The sequence below is a fragment of the Heloderma suspectum genome, chromosome 11, assembly GCF_057233095.1.
Source record: "Heloderma suspectum isolate Gila_16-S chromosome 11, 16-S_ref, whole genome shotgun sequence".
NCBI classification, from domain to species: domain Eukaryota; kingdom Metazoa; phylum Chordata; class Lepidosauria; order Squamata; family Helodermatidae; genus Heloderma; species Heloderma suspectum.
In genome coordinates, this window is record NC_139468.1 from 26,673,950 (window position 1) to 26,692,960 (window position 19,011).

The 19,011-nt window shown below is 45.4% G+C and overlaps 1 protein-coding gene across 10 annotated transcripts in view; it reads left to right on the forward strand.

Moving 5' to 3' along the window:
• The window catches only part of MTHFS (methenyltetrahydrofolate synthetase), a 51,664-nt gene that overhangs the window by 13,910 nt on the left and 18,743 nt on the right, over positions 1 to 19,011 (forward strand). For 8 of the 10 annotated variants that reach the window (XM_084817281.1, XM_084817276.1, XM_084817275.1 and 5 more), the window contains one exon: positions 1,417 to 1,681. In XM_084817281.1, coding sequence (XP_084673407.1) covers positions 1,417 to 1,681 — 265 coding nt within the window. Of the gene's footprint in view, positions 1 to 1,416; positions 1,682 to 9,737; positions 9,983 to 10,548; positions 10,791 to 19,011 lie in introns of those variants that run through there. The other 2 variants (XM_084817280.1, XM_084817282.1) reach the window with 2 other exon arrangements.

The window sequence follows — 19,011 nt, forward strand, 5'->3', positions numbered from 1 at the left end:
ACAATGGAAAAGACCTCTGCATGAGACTCTGGAAACCCAGTGCCTGTCAAAGTTAACAATAATGGACTAGATGAGCAATTGTCTGACCTGGTATCAGGCAGCTTCCTATGTTCCTGGTGAAACAGCAACAACAAAGAACAAAACACATTGCCGTTAAGGAAGTAGCTTATTTCCAAATTTTCTGCTGAGTTGCCGAGCATATTGTTTAAGTTCGAGGTGCTAAATATTGATAATAATAATTACTATAAAATTATTGTTATGTATCCCACACCATTGGTGTACATCGTGCTTTATAGAGTTTTCTAAACAAATAGGTCCCTGCTCCCAAGGCTCTTACATTCTGAAACGGGGGGGGGGGGGGGAGGAAGGGAGGGATAAGTGATAAATGTGAACAAATCCAGTTACATTACCTTTATTTATTTATTTATTTATTTATTTCATTTTTATACCGCCCAATCGTCGAAGCCCTCTGGGCAGTTCACAAAATTAAAACCACAAAAATACAACAGAAAATACATTATAAAATATAATAGATTAAAACTACAGAATAAAAATACAACCAGAGTAAAACCTAGCAGCAGTGTAGTCATTTAAAATGCAATAACAGTTTTAAGCCCTAAAGGAAATCAACCCTGAGTGCTCATTGGAAGGACAGATACTGAAGCTGAAGCTCAAATATTTTGGCCACCTAATGCGAAGAGAAAACTCCCTGGAAAAGACCCTGATGCTGGGAAAGGCTGAAGGCAAAAGGAGAAGGGGACAGCAGAGGATGAGATGGCTAGATAGCATCACCGATGCAATGAATATGGACTTGGAGCACGCTCCGGGAGAGGGCGCAGGACAGGAAGGCCTGGCGTGCTGTGGTCCATGGGGTCATGAAGAGTCGGACACGACTGAACAACTGAACAACAACAACAGATTTAAGACAGCAGAGCGAAAAAACTGGAATGCTAAAAATGCCTGGGAAAATAAAAATCTTCACCTGGTGCTGGAAAGAGTACAACATAGGTGCCAGGCAAACCTCTCTAGGGAGTTCATTCCATAACTGGGCAACTGCAGCAGAAAATGCCTTTTTCCTGGTGGACTCCTGCCTTACCTCTTTTGGCAGGGGCTCCTGGAGAAAGAAATGTATTTACAGTTGGGGATGAGGATTTCATGCTTATTTTATTTATTTTTGTGAAGTATTTTTATTGGCTCCCAGAGTGGCTTACATCTGGTCCATTAAACCAGACAGTCCCTGCTCACAGGCTTACCATCTGGAAGGACATGACACACAAGGAAAAAAGAATGGGGAGGGAAGAGAGGTTAAGCCCAATGCAGCATGGAAAAGGTGGATTTTAAATAAATGCAGTGTTCTTTTTTCATTTTCATAAACTCTGATTACAAACTCTCCTTTTCTCCCCCAAACCATACCAGGTGATGGGGCATTCTCAGTACAGTGCATCCCAGCGCATTGCAGTCTTCCTGAGCATGCCGGATGAGGTCCAGACAGAAGAAATCATTAAGGACATTTTTCAGCAAGGCAAAGAGTGTTTCATTCCACAGTACAAACCTGGGGGCAACCACATGGACATGGTAAAGTTGGCTTCCTATGACGAAATTGCCTCCCTCCCTCTGACACCCTGGAACATCCACCAGCCAGCTGAAAATGATGTCAGGGAAGAAGCTCTGTCAGTGGCAGGTGAGTGTTGGCTATATGTGACTGTACCTTGGTTATGGTGGCCATTTGTGCATCACCCCAAAATTGGAAATGCATCTCCCCAAATTAGAGGACAGTAATTAGCCTATGCTAATTTATAGACATAGACATAAATTTAGAAATAATGACAGTAGGTTGTATCCAATATTAGTCAAAAAAACACTAGAGTAGATATTATTTATTTGATTTGTACCCCACTTTTCTACCCCAAATGGTACTCAACACGGCTTACAATCACTAATAAAACTTGCTAAAAACAATAATAAGCAAATACATTAAAACACAGTTAAAAACTGAACAATAACAGAGTAAAACCAGCATCCAACTCAACAGACCCAGTTACACACCAAAGACCTGCTTGAATAAAGCAGTCTTTGCCTGCTGGCAGAAGGACAGCAGAGAGGGAGTAAACCTACCCTCCTTTGGCAGGGAGTACTGCAGCCAGGGAACGGCCACCGAGAACCCAACATGCCCCTCAAGGTGGTGGTCTTGAAAGAAGGGGCTCTCGCAAAGATCTTAAGACTGGACAGGCTCATATGGGAGAAAGCAATCTTTCTGGTAGCCTGCTCCCAAGCTGTATAGGACTTGATAGGTCATAACCAGCACTTTGAATTCTGTCTGGAAATGGACTGGTAGCCAGTGAAGCTGTTGTAATGAGGGAGTTGAGTGCTCCCTGCAACCAGCAGTCTCAGTCTACAGTCTGGCCACAGCATTTTGGACCAACTGAAGTTTCTGAACATTTTTCGAAGGCAGCCCCATGTAGAGTGTGTTACAGTAGTCCAAACGGGATATAACTAAGGCATGTGTGACCATGGCCAGATCAGACATCTCTAGGAATGGGTGCAGTTGGCATCATAGAATCACAGAGTAATAGGGTTGGAAGGGGCCTGCAAGACCATCGAGTCCAGCCCCCTGCTCAGTGCAGAAAGCCTGATTCCCAGGCGGTCTCCCATCCAAGTACTAACCAGGGCTGACCCTGCTTAGCTTCTGAGATTAGGCACATCCAACCCTTTGCTCGACATCATAGAATCACAGGGTTAGAAGTGGCCCACAAGACCATTGGGTCCAACCCCCTGCTCAGTGCAGGAAGCCTGATTCCCAGGCGGTCTCCCATCCAAGTACCAACCAGGGGTGACCCTGCTTAGCTTCCGAGATTGAGCGCATCCAACCCTTTGCTCACACCCAGGTTCAAGGTTGAGTCCAGAAGTACATCCCAAATGCAAACCGGAGTCTTCAGGGGGAATGTAACCCCATCCAGCACAGGTTAAATCTCTGTTCCCTGATTTGCCTTTCGACTGACTGGGAGCACCTCTGTCTTGTCTAGATTGAGCTTCAATTTGTTTACCCTCATCCAGTCCATTACCAACATCAGACGCTGATATTCTCGAGTGCCTGAAAATGCTGTAATAAACTCAGTGCGTGTCAGAAAGAGATTTCCTTCCTCAGGGGCCACTTACCTTTCCCCATCTATATTTTGAAATGGGGAAGGAGGAAGGCCTAGGCAACCTTAGAGGGCCAGATTGGGAACCCCCGAGGGCTGGCTTTGGTCCCGAGGTCTGAGATTCTGCACCCCTGATTTAGGGCAAGAGGGGATTCATTTTGTTGTTGCTACTGATGATCTTCTACTACAAATCGGAGATCTACCAATAGATTCAGATTTACCTTCTGGATGTTACAGAGGGGAAAGTTGGTTGGGGGAGGGGGACTTGTTGTAGTGTTGCTGTTTCTGGTGGTAGCCAAGTGTTTCTTATCATGTTGAATGTCTCCACGAGAAAACAAATCCCCCCTGAAAATATAGGGTACCCTTAAAGGAGTTTAGAAATGGTAAGTAAACTGGGGAGGATGGGGAAAGAATAATTCCGATGGTGGGGGTAGGAGAAATTAATTAATTACATAGGTATGCTTGGAAGTATAATGTGTGAGCAATGTTAATCATACTCAGACTGGCGTTCCATGGGAGGGTTAGGTGCATAACTGTCATTAGTACCCCTGAAAAATTATCCCGTGCAGTAAATAACATAGCAACCGTGCCGTCGAAGGATTTAAATAAGATATGTGCCAAGTGACAGTTAGATGGAGCACATATGTTGGGAGCAGCACCATGTTAAATGTAACTACATAATGGGAAAACAGAAGATGCTCCGAACAAGATTGTAAAGTGATTGCCAGGACTATTAGATTTTTCTTCCCTTCAGGAAGGGTTGATTAAAACTTTCAGTACAATATATATCCAAGCGTGAGATTAATTTAAAAAAAAATTATGCCAGTCATAAAAAGACTGTGGCATGAGACAAAATTGAAAATCAAGGCTTAGCTCTTAATGTAATTTATTTTTTTAATGAAATGATTTGAAGTTTGGAATGAACTTCTGCTCAAAGACAATGAGCCATGGCGCTTGGATAAATGGAGCAAGAAAGGATTGGGGTCAAGTGGGACATCAGTATTCTGATGGAGGAGCTACTCGGGGAGAAAGGTGAAGCATCTTCTTTCTTAGCTCACAAACAGCCAGGCACCATCAAAGCAGCAGTTACGTCCAGCAGAAGCTGGTGGCTCTGATATCAGTGGGACGGTGAATCTGCTCCAGGTTTCAGTCAGAACCAGTCAGAACTCTAAAGGAGCTATCAAAGCACCTTCACAGCAGCACTGACATCAGAGTCACCAGCCTCCACTGGTCTGCCCACTCCATTCCCCTGAGGGGTGAGAAGCCTTGTAGCAGCCGGGAAGGGGCAGTCATATAATTGTGTCCCTCGGCCTACTAATCTCCCCTGGCTTCAAACAGTACGGACTGCAAAGCGATGAGCTGGTAAGGGACGTTTGCCCCTAGTGGCTGAAGGTGGCTGCAGCCACATGCACAAATTAGCATTAATTAAAATTAATTAATGTGTTTTAAAAACAAAATAACCCTGAGGTGCACACCTTGAGGATCCCCTTAGTATGCATGCCAAGTTTCAGATGTCTTGGTTTCATGGTTTTGGTGCTATAGCGCTGATGGACAGACAGTGAGGCACACATATCCCTCTTGGCTTTCACGATGGAACTAAAGTTGGCCTACATGGGGTTTCCAGCATGTCTCCCATCTAGGCACTGACCAGGCTAAAACCTGCTTAGCTTCAGTGCAGTTGCTGCATAATATGTCTTCAGACCATGCAGAGGGGCCAGGGATCAAAACCTATTAGGGGGTCTAAAAAGCAGCTTATAGGCCCCAGATTAAAATGGTATTATTCTCTCAAGTGTTTGATGGCTGATTTGATCTCTTCTATTGCTTCTGTTCTGTTGTTCATAATGTAGGATTTCGATGGGGCTTTGTTACAATTTCATTTAATTTCTGGTGTTTAAATGGTTATTCTCTGAGGGCTGTCTTGAAGCCTTCTTCTTTTCTTTTTTTTTTTTAGCAGAAAAGCAGATATAAATATTTTAAATAAATAAACTAAACATATCTATCTTACAAATAAGTCGACAATACTACTAGCCCACAAAATCCTATACTAGCTCATATACCTATACTTACATGCGTTATTCATTTGTGTGGCTTAAACTGGGGAAAAAAGTAAAAAAAAATTGTAGAGCTTCCTGACCTGGTCGTCTGAAGGCGATTCTTACTCACCATAGATGAGTGGATGCTGGCTTATCTGTTTCTCTGCAGCAGAGGAATTGTGATGTAAAATTATGGGGCTGTAACATTTCCCATGATTCACAGCGCAATCCTATGCATACTTACTCAGAAGTAAGTCCCATTAAGTTCAGTTGAGTTTACTCCCAGGTAAGAGAGCATAGGATTGCAGCCTAAAGGACTAGATTACTTTATTTAGGGTGCAATCCTATCTGGAACGACAGCTGCCTCCGAACTCGGAGGCAACTGCCTATCCAAAGCAAGGCAGGAGAAGCACGGGAGGGATTGTTCCCTCCACGCTTCTCCTGCCCTGCTTTTTCTGCTAAACAGCTGTTTTTGGCTGTCTAGCCGCAGGGGAGCCGAGCAGGACAGGAGGCTGCTGTACGACACATAGGCAGATCCACTCTCCCCGCCCCGGAATGCCCTCAGCCCCGCCCCTTTTCAGCCACTCTGCGCTCCTCTTCCGAGCTCAGAGGATGGGGCTTCTTTGCGCTGCCCCCAAGGCAATGCAGACGGAGGAGGAGGTCAGTTTTCTGGGAACCAACCTTGGAGCGTGGGCTCCGAGGTCAGTTCCTGGAAACACGCATATCCTATGGCCGTCTAGCCACTGTCTAGCGGCCATAAGATTGCTCCTTCCAGATACAATCCTATGTATGTTTAGGCAGAAATAAGTTCTACAACTCCCAGCATCCCCCAGCCAGCCATGCTGCCTGGGGGACACTGGAAGTTGTTTATTTAGGATTTATTTTATTTATTTAGGATTTATTTTTTGTCTAAACATGCATAGGACCGTGCCCTTAAAAACTTTTCATGGACTACAAAAAGGCACCCCCCATTTTTTAAAAAAACATAATCTAAAGTGTTTCGCCAGTGCATGTCATGGAGATGGCATATCTGGCGTTCTGCTGGTCTAGCAGGGCTTCTGCTGAATTGCATAGCCTCTCCACTGACTAAGCAAGTATAGGATCTCAAGTATAGTTTTCCATCCTAAAAAGTGTTGAAAGAAGGGATTTATTTAAATAACGGCAGGAATGCTAAGTTGATTTTTTAATTATAATAAGTATCTAAAAGATGCACAGCTTCTAAAAGATGCAAAGATTCTGAATTTTCACTTTCATGGGCTTTAGAGAATAGAAGTTTTGCATGAATGGAAAGAAACATTTTCCACACATTAGTTGTGTGTGTGTGTGTGTGTGTGTGTGCGCGCGTGCACGCGCGCGCGCCTGGATCAGCAGTGTGATGGAAACTTACTTGATTTCACACCCCATGGCAACCATGGAAGAATTGCAGGGGCTGTTGTCTGGTTTGCATCAACGCACACACAGAAAAGAGCAAATACTCTGAACAAAAATGAACGCTTATAATGGATGTATACATCAAAACTGAGGGGGGGGGGAGGTTGTTGGAGGGGATGGGGGACCCACTCTTTGCAGCTTCATTATGTAATTTCCTTTCTGACATCAGTATATTTATCTGTGTGCCCTTTGAAGTGAGTAAAATACCTGCACTTGTAACCAAGTTTTCCCCATGTAGAATACTTCAGATTCACACCTATTTCTATTTCACTTGATAAAGTCTTCTGTGTATCATGAAACTCTGCAAGCTCTTATGACAGCAGATGTTCCATTAAAAGCAATCCCTTTACCCTATTTACATTTCTTATTTAAAGAGTTATCGCTACTTTTGGTGAGATATATTATTATTACTATTATTACTATTACTATTACTACTACTACTACTATTATCCCACCTTTTTCCCAATACCGGGACTCAAGGCGGCTTTACAACATTAAAAACTTGTACAGTTAAAACATATAAATACAAAAATACAAAAGTTAAAAATATAATTAAATCATCAATAGTATTAGAGTTGTATAAAATATCAAAATTTTAAAAGAGAACAACAATATAAACAATAGTATCCATCCATCATATTCTCACAGGTCCAGACTATCTATCCCCAAAGTCCTGCTGGAACAAAAAAGTTTTTACCTGCCTGCGGAAACATACCAAAGAGGGTGCCACTCTCGCCTCCCTGGGAGGGGAGTTCCAGAGCCATGGGGCAGCCACTGAGAAGGCCCTTTTCCACGTTCCCACCAGACGAGCCTCTGATGGTGGTGGGACTGTGAGAAGGGCCTCCCCTGAAGATCTCAGGGCATGAGCAGGATAATAGGGGAGAATACGGTCTTTCAGATGCACTAGTTAGTGCACTAGTTAGTGGACATTTTTGAAAATAACACTGAATGAGGGTTTAGCATTCCATGAAGGAGCCTGTGCAAACCTCAGGTTTGTTCATTCCCCCTCTCCTCTCCTCTGGCAAGGCTGCATGCAGGAGATTGGAATCTTTTGCATCCACTTTGCTGCCCTTGCATCCACTTTGCTGCCCTGTCCAAACACAGGAGAACAGTGGCTTGTTTAAGACAGGATTGAATCATGGTTTATAATCCTGGCTTGTTCACTAACACTAACCACAGTTGAAACTAAACACAGTTCTTTGAGTGTGGACATCATAGGGAGCTGTGGTTAGTCTGAAAACTGGGAAAGGGTGTTTCCAGTCTCCTTGTGCCAGAAGAGAAGAGGGGGGCAGGGGAGCATGCAGTCCCAAAGCTCCTTCATGTTACGTAATTTAGTGTTATGCCTGAATCCGCCCAGGGTGAATTTGCTTCAATCATACCAGTTTGTGCTGTCAGTCTGCGCGCTTCTTTGCACCTTATGTGTTTAGATGTGCACAAAAAAATATAAATGCAATGGGCACATGATCACGAGCGTGGCTACCACACAGGGACACTTGTCAGGGAGCTGAAATCTGCTGAGTCAGTGAAATTTGCTGAGTCGGTGGCAGACCTGGCTTTGCTCTATGTAAAATATCAGAACTTGTGCAATAAGAGCTAGATAGAACTACCCCAATAGATAGAACTCTGCACACTGAGCCCCCCGCCAACGTGCAAACACTTCCCATGACCAGCAGGTGTCAGCATACTGTTGATTTAGTAGAGAGACACTGAGAGACACTTTTCCTTTGCTGGGTGTAATTAAAATCTTGCTCAGTCATTGCAGTCACATAACAGGAGAGATCAGACATTCCCAGGGAAGTCTGAAAGCAGCTGTGGTAGGTGCACGCTCATTTTTATTAAGACGACAGCCTGTGAGTGTAAGGAAAACACAGGGTGGGCTGGGACCCTAGGGGACTGGACACAATAAGAGGCCGATGCAACCATGAATCGCAAAGGGAGAGTGAATAGAGAGACATTTTTCTCCCTCTCTCAACACTAGTACTCAGAACTGCTCAACAAAACTATTTGGCAGTAGGTTCTGGACAGACAAGATGAAGAACTTCTCCACCCCATGTATCATGTGGGGTGATTCACTGCCACAGAACATAGTGACAGCCACTCGCTAGAGGTTTTCAAAAGGGTTAAGACAAGTTCGTGGAGTTCTATTGACAGCTATGATAGCTAAATGAAACCTCCAGATTCAGGAGTAGTATACCATCCAGATGTTGGGGACAAACAAGGTGGAGAGGGGGGTTACCTTGTTGGACATAATTAGGAAAGGAATCAAAAACAGAAGAGCCAATATTAGACTGCCCTCATACAAGTCTATAGTGCAGCCACACTTGGAATACTGTGTACAGTTCTGGTCTCCACACCTCAAAAAGGATATTGTGGAGCTGGAAAAGGTGCAGAGAAGAGCAACCAAAATGATCAAGGGGCTGGAGCAACAGCCCTATGAGAAAAGGTTAAAACAGCTGAGATTGTTTAGCTTGGAATAAAGGCGAGTAAAGAGAGACATGATAGAGGTGTACAACATTATGCATGATGTGGAGAAAGTGGATAGGGAGACTTTTTCTCCCTCATTTCATGAAGTCGATAGGTGGGAGATTCAGGACAGATAAAGCACATAGTTATACTGTGGAATTCACCACTACAAGATGCAATGATGGCTACCAGTTTGGATGGCTTTAAGAGAGGCTTGGATGAATTCATGGAGGAAAAGGCTTTCAAAGTCATCCAGATGGCTATATGTTGCCTCCTGGATCAAAGGCAATATGCCTCTGAGTACCAGTTGCTGAGGAACCAGTGATGTTAACAGACCACTGAACTAGGTGGCCCTTTTGGTCCAATCCAGGAGGAAAGATGGCAAGGATATCAAAGTAAGCTGGCAAAACGTCTGCCCTTTCATGGGACCATTATCCCCTTCCCCCTGCAAAAGTGTTTAGGTGATATTCAGAGAAGTTTGAGGGCAGGTGGATTTTAAGACTTCTCAGGGTAGTTGATGGTTGAAGGGTCCTTTTTGTGTTTTGTTTTCTTTCTTTTACAAAAAAAGGCTTTGTATTCAAGTGCCAGCTTGGCTGCTGTGCTGCAATTCTGGGCCAGAAAGCCCCTGGGAAGAACACTACACTATTTGTTCTCTCCTTTCTCTTAAAAGCAAAAAAATACACACACCTCGAGAGGGGCTGTGGCTCAGTGGTAGAGCACCTGCTTTGCGTGCAGAAGGTCCCAGGTTCGATCCCCAGCATCTCCAGCAAAGGGGGCTGGGAAAACTCCTGCCTGAAACCCTGGAGAGCTGCTGCCAGTCAGTGTTGACAATACTGGGCTGGATGGACCAGTGGTCTGACCGAATATAAGGCAAGCTCTTATGTTCCTATATAGTAGATGCATCCCAAATCCTTTAAATTCATCTGTGCCCTGAAGATCGACGCAATCTTCAGTGGGGGTTGTTTGTCCCACTTCAGCCCCGCAAACTAACACGATTTGGCCGAGCCATATACTTCAGCCCAGCTGTCGTGCAGATGTGAATTGTGCATTCTGAGGCTTGTTTACAGTTTGGGATGAGCATTATGGGGTTTGGCTAAAGGCATGCAACATAACTGATGCCTGCGATACATGCACAATAAGCTCTGTCACATGAGCATCATTAACCTTTCCATTCTCATTTTCTGGAATGAGCGTTTCTGCACTAAAGGGGGAAGGAAACAGATGACTTACGCCTTTAAATGTTTGTATGTTTTGGAGGGTAATTGACTTGAGAGTTTATTATTGGGCAGGCTGCTGAATGGGCACCAAGATGAAATTGCAGGAAGTAATACTCGGGGAGAAGCGGATTATTCTGTTTTGTTTCCACACCTTCACAGCTTCTCAGTGTTGCTTGCTGGAACTTCGTGTTGCCTATTGTTGCAAAATGACAAGATGTGGTTTTTGTTTTGTCTTCTTAAATGTTTTTGAATTCTTATTTACAGAGGCCTTGCTGGTTGTATTGGAACCTGCAGATCGCCATTCGGTCACAATCCAGAAGCAGGCATTCTCCGTGATGGCACCCATTTTGTGGAATGCCCTCTCCCTTGGCATGTGGGAGGTCCCAGCTGTGGCATGCTTTAGGTGCCACCTAAAGACCTACCTTTTCACCAAGGTCTTCCCTGACTGATTGTGCTGCCCAGTTTGAGTATTTGCAATCTGATTTCCGTGTTTTAATGGAGAGTGTTTTATCTCTGGATTGGTAGCTTGCCTAAGGCTGCCCAGTGAGTTCATGGCAGATGGGAGGTTTGACAGAGGAACATAAGGAATCTGCCTTATATAGACTCAGACCATTGACCCGTCTAGCCCAGTATTGTTGATACTGACTGGCAGCGGCTCTCCAAGATTGCAGGATGGATTCTTTCCTAGCTGTACATGGAGAAGCCAGGGATTGAACCTAGGACCTTAGGCATGCAAAGCATGTGCTCTCCAAGATTGCAGGATGGATTCTTTCCTAGCTGTACATGGAGAAGCCAGGGATTGAACCTAGGACCGTAGGTATGCAAAGCATGTGCTCTCCAAGATTGCAGGATGGATTCTTTCCTAGCTGTACATGGAGAAGCCAGGGATTGAACCTAGGACCTTAGGCATGCAAAGCATGTGCTCTCCAAGATTGCAGGATGGATTCTTTCCTAGCTGTACATGGAGAAGCCAGGGATTGAACCTAGGACCTTAGGCATGCAAAGCATGTGCTCTACCACTAAGCCCCTCTGTGCCTGACTTCAGCCCAACAAGCCTACAATGCCATGCTCTTATGGCAGTTTCTACTCATCTCAGTTAGGCTGGTGCAATTCCTGGCAGATTACACGTCCCATCAGCCTTCCCCAACCTGGCATCCTCCAGATGTTTGGGACTGCAACTCCCATTATCCCCAACCATTGACCATGCTGGTGGGGGTAGATGGGAGCTATAATCCCAAACATCTGGAGGGAACCAAGCTGCGGAAGGCTGCCTCACGTTAAGCAGTGTGATGGGATGACACTTGGATTTTCTTGGGAACCAAAAATGTATCGGGCTGACCCTCTTTATGGGTAATACGCATGCGCGCGTGCGCGCGCGCGCGCGCACACACACACACACACATTATGCCCTGCTTTTTATGCAAAGGCCCACCTGTGACGTTACACATATGTATATTAAGAACCACGTTTGTATGTATTCCTGCTATGAGTCTTTATTTTGTGGTGAGTATATCTAGGGTGAGAGTGTGATGAGTGGCAGGAGGAATGGTGTATTAGCATATGGGAGATGTTTGAGTGAATGGGGGTGAAGCGTGTGTGATATATAACTAGGTTGCTGTGCTTGTGTGAGTCAGATAGTGACAGGGGTTGTTAGGGAATAGGTCAGAGAGAGGGTCTGGGAAGAGATAAATTGAAGAAAGTCTGAAAAGAGAGAAAGAGAGACACTAGGATTTATGTCTGTGAGAGGATATGCATAGATAGAAGCTTTAAAAGTTACTGATTTACTGTTGAACATCTTAAGGCACAATCCTATAGAGATAGATGGGCATCTCCGATCTCCCCTGAAGTTGGAGGCGTCCGCCTATGCAATGCAGGGCAGAAGCAGCACAGAGGAGAGGATCCCCTCCATGCTGCAGCCGCCCTGCACTTTGCCTTAAACACACATCTAAGTACAGCTTTGGGGAGGGGGCAGGAACAGGGCTGGAGACCACATAGGAATCTGTCTAAAACAGCTTCCGTGGCCTCCTCCCTTCCCTGCCCCCAAGAACGCCCCGTTTTCACCCCTCTGTGCTCCCTGTTAGGAGCATGGAGGCAGAGGTGGTATGGGTCTCTCCACCCCAGCTACGAGGGGGAGGGGGTGGGGAGCACAGTTTCCCAGCTACAAGTTCATAGCTGGGAAACCGAAAAATCGTATCTCCCCTAGACATTGTCTAGGGGACATAGGATTGCTCTCTCCATGTTATACTTAATTAAAAAAATTCTTTGTCCTATAAAATCCTACTCCTTCTGCTCTTGGCTGTGTAAGGGTTAAGGTAATCAAGGGAATAATACAGGTTATAATAAAGCCAGTGTGTCCTCACAGCTCAAGGACTAAGTAAAAAAGGTTGGACCTGAGGCGAAAGGTCCTGGTGGCAGCATTACTGTGGGAAAGGCCTTAGTGAAGAGGGATTCTCACTGGGAAGATGCAGGAATGCCACACCACCCGCTGCAGACCACATGGCAAAATGCATGCCCACCATTTATTTTAGTGCTGTGCTGAAACCCCACCTGCCCTTTCACAACCTCTTTGTTTCCCTGCAAAAGAGGCAGTTGTTTTTCTGCCTCTTTTGTTGGGATACTGAGAATTTCTCTGAAATTTTTCAGGGTGAAGGGCTTGAGTGCTTACCTTACTGGAAGGAGGTGGTCTTTGTTTTACCATTTCCCCCTGTTCTGTCCTTGCAACCTCTCTAGCTGCTTGAGCTTCTTGGAAAGCCCCATGGAGGACTTTGCCAGGACTTCTTTCCATGGGGCTTTCCAATGCTGCTGCCTGCTCAGTGTCTGAAAGCCAAGAGGGGTATTTTTTTTTAAAAAAACACTTGTTGTTATTAAAGTCCTTTTAACAAGAAGAAGAAGAAGAAGAGGAACAACAACAACAACAGATCCTCTCTCAGCTTTCAGGCATTCAGCAGGCAGCAGCACTGGAAAGCCCCAAGGGAGGAAGTCCTGGCTAGTTCCTCCAGGGACTTTCCGAGGAACTCAAGCAGCCAGAGAGGCTGGAAGGAGAGAAAGGGAGGGGGATAGTAAAAGAAAGCGTGCACACACCCCTCGGCCACAGTAAGGTAAGCACTGAAGCCTTCCACCCTGAGAAATTTCTCCGAAATTCTCATCCCTTCCCACAGTTTTCAGGTGCAGTTTGTTTTTGCCCCCCCCCCCCCTGAATGGTTGAAAATAAATAAGTCAAAAAATGGGCACTTTTTTTTAATTTAAAAATTAAATTTTAATTTAATTTTAAATTAAAAATTTAAATGGTCAAAATAAATAAATATATTTATTTATTATATAATAACACAAGAAAGAGCCCTGATGAATAGACCAGAGGCCTGAATAAGCCTTGAGTTGCTGCTAGTCCTTTGCTGGAACAACACCTCCCTCCATGAGAAACTAACCCAGCTTGGCAGCTCCCGCAGGGTGCTGTCCAAGGTGCTACTAGGCTCTGTCTTGCTGTGCTCTCGTTTACCCAGCATAACTGCCGACCAAACCAGACCTTGCCTTGCCAGCTGTCACGTCCTTCTCCCAGGGCCAACTTGAGCATCTGGTTGACTGACTGCTTGCCCCAGGGCCCAACCCTAACCAAGGCAAGTGGCAGGGAAAAGCCCTTCTCCGCCCGAACCCCTGGAGAGCTGCTGCCTGTCAAAGTACAGGGCTAGGCGGACAAATACTCTGACTGGGATAGATCTACACTACTACTTTATAGCGGAATTGAAGTGCGCTGATAACTGTTGAGGCACATTACACATTCGATGTACTGCTTTTATAGTGTTATTTCCTGCTTTTTTATTCCACATTATCCAGTATACTGCAACAAATGTCATTGTGTGTCCTATGAGGCATATATGTGCAAGAGGGATATAGCGTCACCATGATGGGTTCATAATGATAGGACACAAGGTGTCGATCTGGCCCTGGTTGAAAGGCAGCTTCCTAAGGGCGCAATCCCATCCAGATGGCTGTAACCCTCCAAATTCAGAGGCTTACAGCCATCCAGTGCAGGAGGAGCAGCAGAGACAATCTTCACCTCTGCACTCCTCCCACTCTGCATTTTGGCTAGACAGGCTTTTTCACCCATCTAGCTTGGGCTCTACAGAGTGGGAGGGAAGGAGGCTGGGAGGCCTGGGGATATGGTGTAAGCCGGCTTCCCCAGGCCCCTCCCTGCCCACCGACATGCCCCCTTTCCCTCCTCTCCCAGGTCGCCAGCACAGGTCGCTGGCATAAGTTTACTCCCTAAGATTTTTTTTTAAGCAAAGTGCAAAAAACAAGAAAAAAGATAGCTAGCTAGCCAGAATCAAACATGAAAGCTTCAGAAGGAGTGCTTTTGAATAGACGTATCTCATTACTCGGTCCTAAACAAAGGGGATTGATTTGTCAATCCATTACTGTTGTTCTGCAATAGAAACCCCAAAAGCAAAGGCACTAGGCAGATCCTTACTAGTGAATTACCTGGTAGGGGGTAGCAAGGCAGATACTTTTAACTGGCTTCTATGTCAGCTGGCAAGGCAATGTACTGGAGGGGGTAAGCTCTTGGGGTGGGGAGCATCCCAATGTATCAATGTATGCTGTTTTATTGGGTGGCTGTTTCAAACCAAATATTCCATCTCTATGGCAGAGTGGGAGCAGAAATACCTATTTGAACTGGATGTTTGACAATTTGCGGCATATATGCATGATGCAAATTTGGGTAGGAAATATGCATCTCATTTGCAAGCTCTGAGGATTTATTTTTTAGGGAGCTGTCTTCTTTCCGTTTTAACTTCCAAAGTACTTTTTCAATATTTATTCAGAAAGCTATTTACTTAAGGCTGTGTTCGCACATTTTTTTAATAGGGAAATCCTGCGACTTCTAGTTTGTCCTGCTGATCGCATGTTTGCTTTTGATACCTGCTCTTGCAATTGAGGTACATACCATTGAATTCAGTGGATCTTACTTCTGAGTAGACAGGCAGAGGATTTCACTGTTAGTTGATTAACTGGTTAGTTTACTTGATTAAAAACATAGCATTGTATCCAGTGTTTGTCTAACTAAAGTCCCATACATTTCAATGGGTCTTTTCTAACTAGGACTGAAAACTGGATACAACCCGTTTCTATCAACTAAGAAGGTTCTCCAATTAATCAGTTATTTACCTATTTAGAATCATAGAACTGAATCTGATCCTGGAGGTAGCTTATAGCTTTTATAGTCATCAATAGCCTTATTTTCCATGAATTCAGCCAGTTCAAGAGCCAGTGTGGTGTAATGGGGAGAGTGTTGGACTGGGAGCTGGGAGATCAGGGTTCTAGTCCCCACTCAGCCATGGAAGCTCACTGGGTGACTTTGGGCCAGTCATGGACTCTCAGCACAACCTACCTCACAGGGTTGTTGTTGTGAGGATAAAATGGAGAGGAGGAAGAGGATAATGTAAGCCGTCTTGGGTTCCTTTCAAGAGAAAAAAAGGTGGGATATTAATGCAATAAATAAACAAACAAACAAACAAACAAACCGTCTTCTTCAGGGGGTCAGGAAGGTAGGTTAACACAAATTACTATTGTCTGAGAGAACCTACAGTTTAGTATACTAACAGCTGCCATTCATTGTTAGAAGGGGAAGCCCATGTTCAGCAGTCCCTTTTTCATTCCTTACTACCAGGCATGAAATGTTTAGGGTGCAATACTATCCGGATGCCCATCAGCCTCCAAACTCGGAGGCTGACAGGCATCAGATGGTGGGCAGGAGGAATGCGGAGGCAATCATCACCTCTGTGCTCCTCTCGCCCTGCATTTGTGCTAGACGGGCAATTTTGCCCATCTAGCTGGGGCTCTGCGGAGCAGGAGGGAGGGAGGCTGGGATGGCTGGAGGCTTCTTCATAAGCTGGCTCCCCCGGTCTCCTCCCCTCCCTGCCCACGGAACTGCCCCCTTTCCCTCCTCACTGAGCTCACACTTGTGGAGACAGCTGGCACGGTTCTCTCCATGCCAGCTGCGAGGGAGAGGGGAAAGGGGTGGGGAGCTTGGATTCCTGGCTCCAAGGTTGGAATGCTGTCTCCAGCCTCGGATCCAGGGATCCAAAGTATCGTATGGCCCCCCAGATGCTGTCTTGGGGCCATAGAATTGCTCTCTTAGTTGATTAATTGGTGAAAAACAATTAAGGTGTCCCTGATCTCAGCAGATTGTTAGAAGAAAATAATTTTGAATCAAAGTACTTTGATTAAAACAACAACGACTGTACATGGAAAGCACCATCTTAGACCAGGTGCTCCTTTCCATGTTGTGAAAAGGGGTTGAGGGGAGCCTTTTCTAAGACCTTGCCAACAGCTACACAGACATGCGTGCATGATCTGAAAACCAAAGGGAAAATGATGCTTTTTCTTCAATTTCCCCCCCTAAACATTGGCCCTAGGTAGTGTTAGAGGAAGACACTATTCTTAGGAAAAGTTTAACACCTGAAAGGCGCAGCACTATTGGGATGCCCATCAGCCTCTGAACTTGGAGCCTGGTGGACATCCCATGCAGAGTGGGAGGAGCACAGAGGCGAGCTTTGCCTCCACGCTCCCCCCACTCTGCATTTTTGCCCATCTATGTAGGACTCTGCAGAGGGGGGGAAGGAAGCTGGGCAGGGCTGGGGATAGCTCATATCTCTGCTTCCCCAGTGCCCTCCCCTCCCTGCCCACAGAACCGCCCCTTTTCCATCCTCCCTGAGGTCACTTTTGCGAGCTTGGAGAAGCAGCTGGTATGGTTCTCTCTGCGCTGACTGCAAGGGAGGGGGAGCTCAGACTCCTCGGTCTGAGGTTGGAGTGCTGTCTCCAGCCACGGATCCAGGAATCCAAATATCCTATGGTCCCCCAGACATTGTTTAGGGGCCATTAGTTTGCTCTCTGATTTGCAGTATAACGGATGCTTAATTCATGCTCACCAATTAATCAACTAAAGCTTCAGTTGATTGACTGATTATTTAAAATATTTATAGGCCTCTTTTAAGGGCAGGTGCCTTCCAAAGGCAGTGTACAGTAACATGCATATAATGAAATTCATAATAAAAAAACAATGCAGTAATAAAGGCAGCAAAAGTTCCACAAAACAACAAACATCATAAGATAGAACCCACAACACAATTGTTAACTACAACCCATTCTGATAAAACATAATCACTGGAAGGCCAAAGTAAGCAAGTCACTTTTCTGGGCCTTCTTAAAACCTTGCAATGATAGGGCCTGGTGGACCTCTGATGGCAACGTATTCCAGAGATGTGGGGCCACTGCAGCAAAGGCCCTCTGTAATCTAATTTTCTGCCTTTGCCCCCTTCCGCACTCCTGCTCAGCAGCGATTATGAGGTGTATTTATGGAGGAGAAATACAGAACATGGTATGATGGCAGAAGAAAGGTAAATTCTTCTCTATCAGGGGTGTTGAACCTCTTTCACCTCTAGGGCTGAAGTCAATTTTGAAGATGCTCTCAAGGGCCGGATTCCCTTAGTGGGTGGGAACAAAGGCCAAAGGGGCAGGGCCAAAGACCAGCATATTGTAGCTTAAAGCTCTTACTGCCTGTAATTACATCTCAGGAGGGGCATCTCAACCTTTTAGAAGGGGGCAAAAACCAGGAAATCACCAAATGATAGGTGGCTGTGGGAAAATGAGTTGTGGCCAAGGAAAGGGGGTGTGGCTATCTAGGGAACACTGGAAGGCCAGATTGGAACCCAAGGCAGGACGGGTTGGGCCCATGTGCCTGAGGTTTAACCCCTGTCCCAGGTGTTATAGAACAGCAATTCGTAACTTGGTGTTCTCCAGACGTCTTTGACTACAATTCCCAGCATTCCTGACCATTGGCCATTGTGGCTGGAGGGCACCAGGCTGGGGAAGGCTGTTATAGAGAGATGGTGGAAGAGGAAGCTATGTATGTGGCCCCAACTTTCACCAGCAACCAGCCATTTATCATGATATCTAATTTGGCCCTAAATGTAATTACCTATAAGACCAGTGACCAGGCATACTGGAGTTTTAGTTCACGCTAGGCTTGGGAATTGCACATCTAGGCTCTACTCCTATTTGGGAATTGCCCATCTGGGCTCCGCTCCTACTTGACAAAGAATTTATTTATGTTTATTTCTTTCCTTCATTTTTTTTTTAAAAATCAGATAAACATGAAAGCTTTGGCAGAGCTCAGGCTGTGAAAGAGCCCTGGCAGTAATTACACATACACCACCCATCCAACCGCATTGATACCAATATATGAATATATTGCAACTCCCAGCCAGAAGCCTGAAATAATTAAGTGAGAGGAAACAATTTACTTCAGACTGGAGACATTAAACAAAAAGGTTGGGTGAGGAGGGAAGAGATGGGGAGAGCCCTTGCCTCTTGCCTCTTTTCCTTTGCAATAGTATGAAAAAAATGTGGTGTGGAATTCTTAGGACTTCTATCAAAGGGCCATCCCATACTAGCATTGAGGGAATGCACACAGGAGAGTTCCATGGCACCTTAAAGGCTAGCAGATTTGCAGGGAAATCCTGTGTGTGTGTGTGTGTGTGTGGAGGAGGTGGGGGAAATGGAGATTCACTGGTGGAGCGGTCACTGCGGTCACATCTTCCCAGTGGGGAGGGGGGCATATTTCTCTTCCTGCCTTGCATTGTAGTCAGTGGGAGGTATTGCTTACACCTGATGGTCCTGATGGTTCTGTGGTTATGCTGAGGAAATGTTTGGAAGTGGTGTATCCATGCCCAG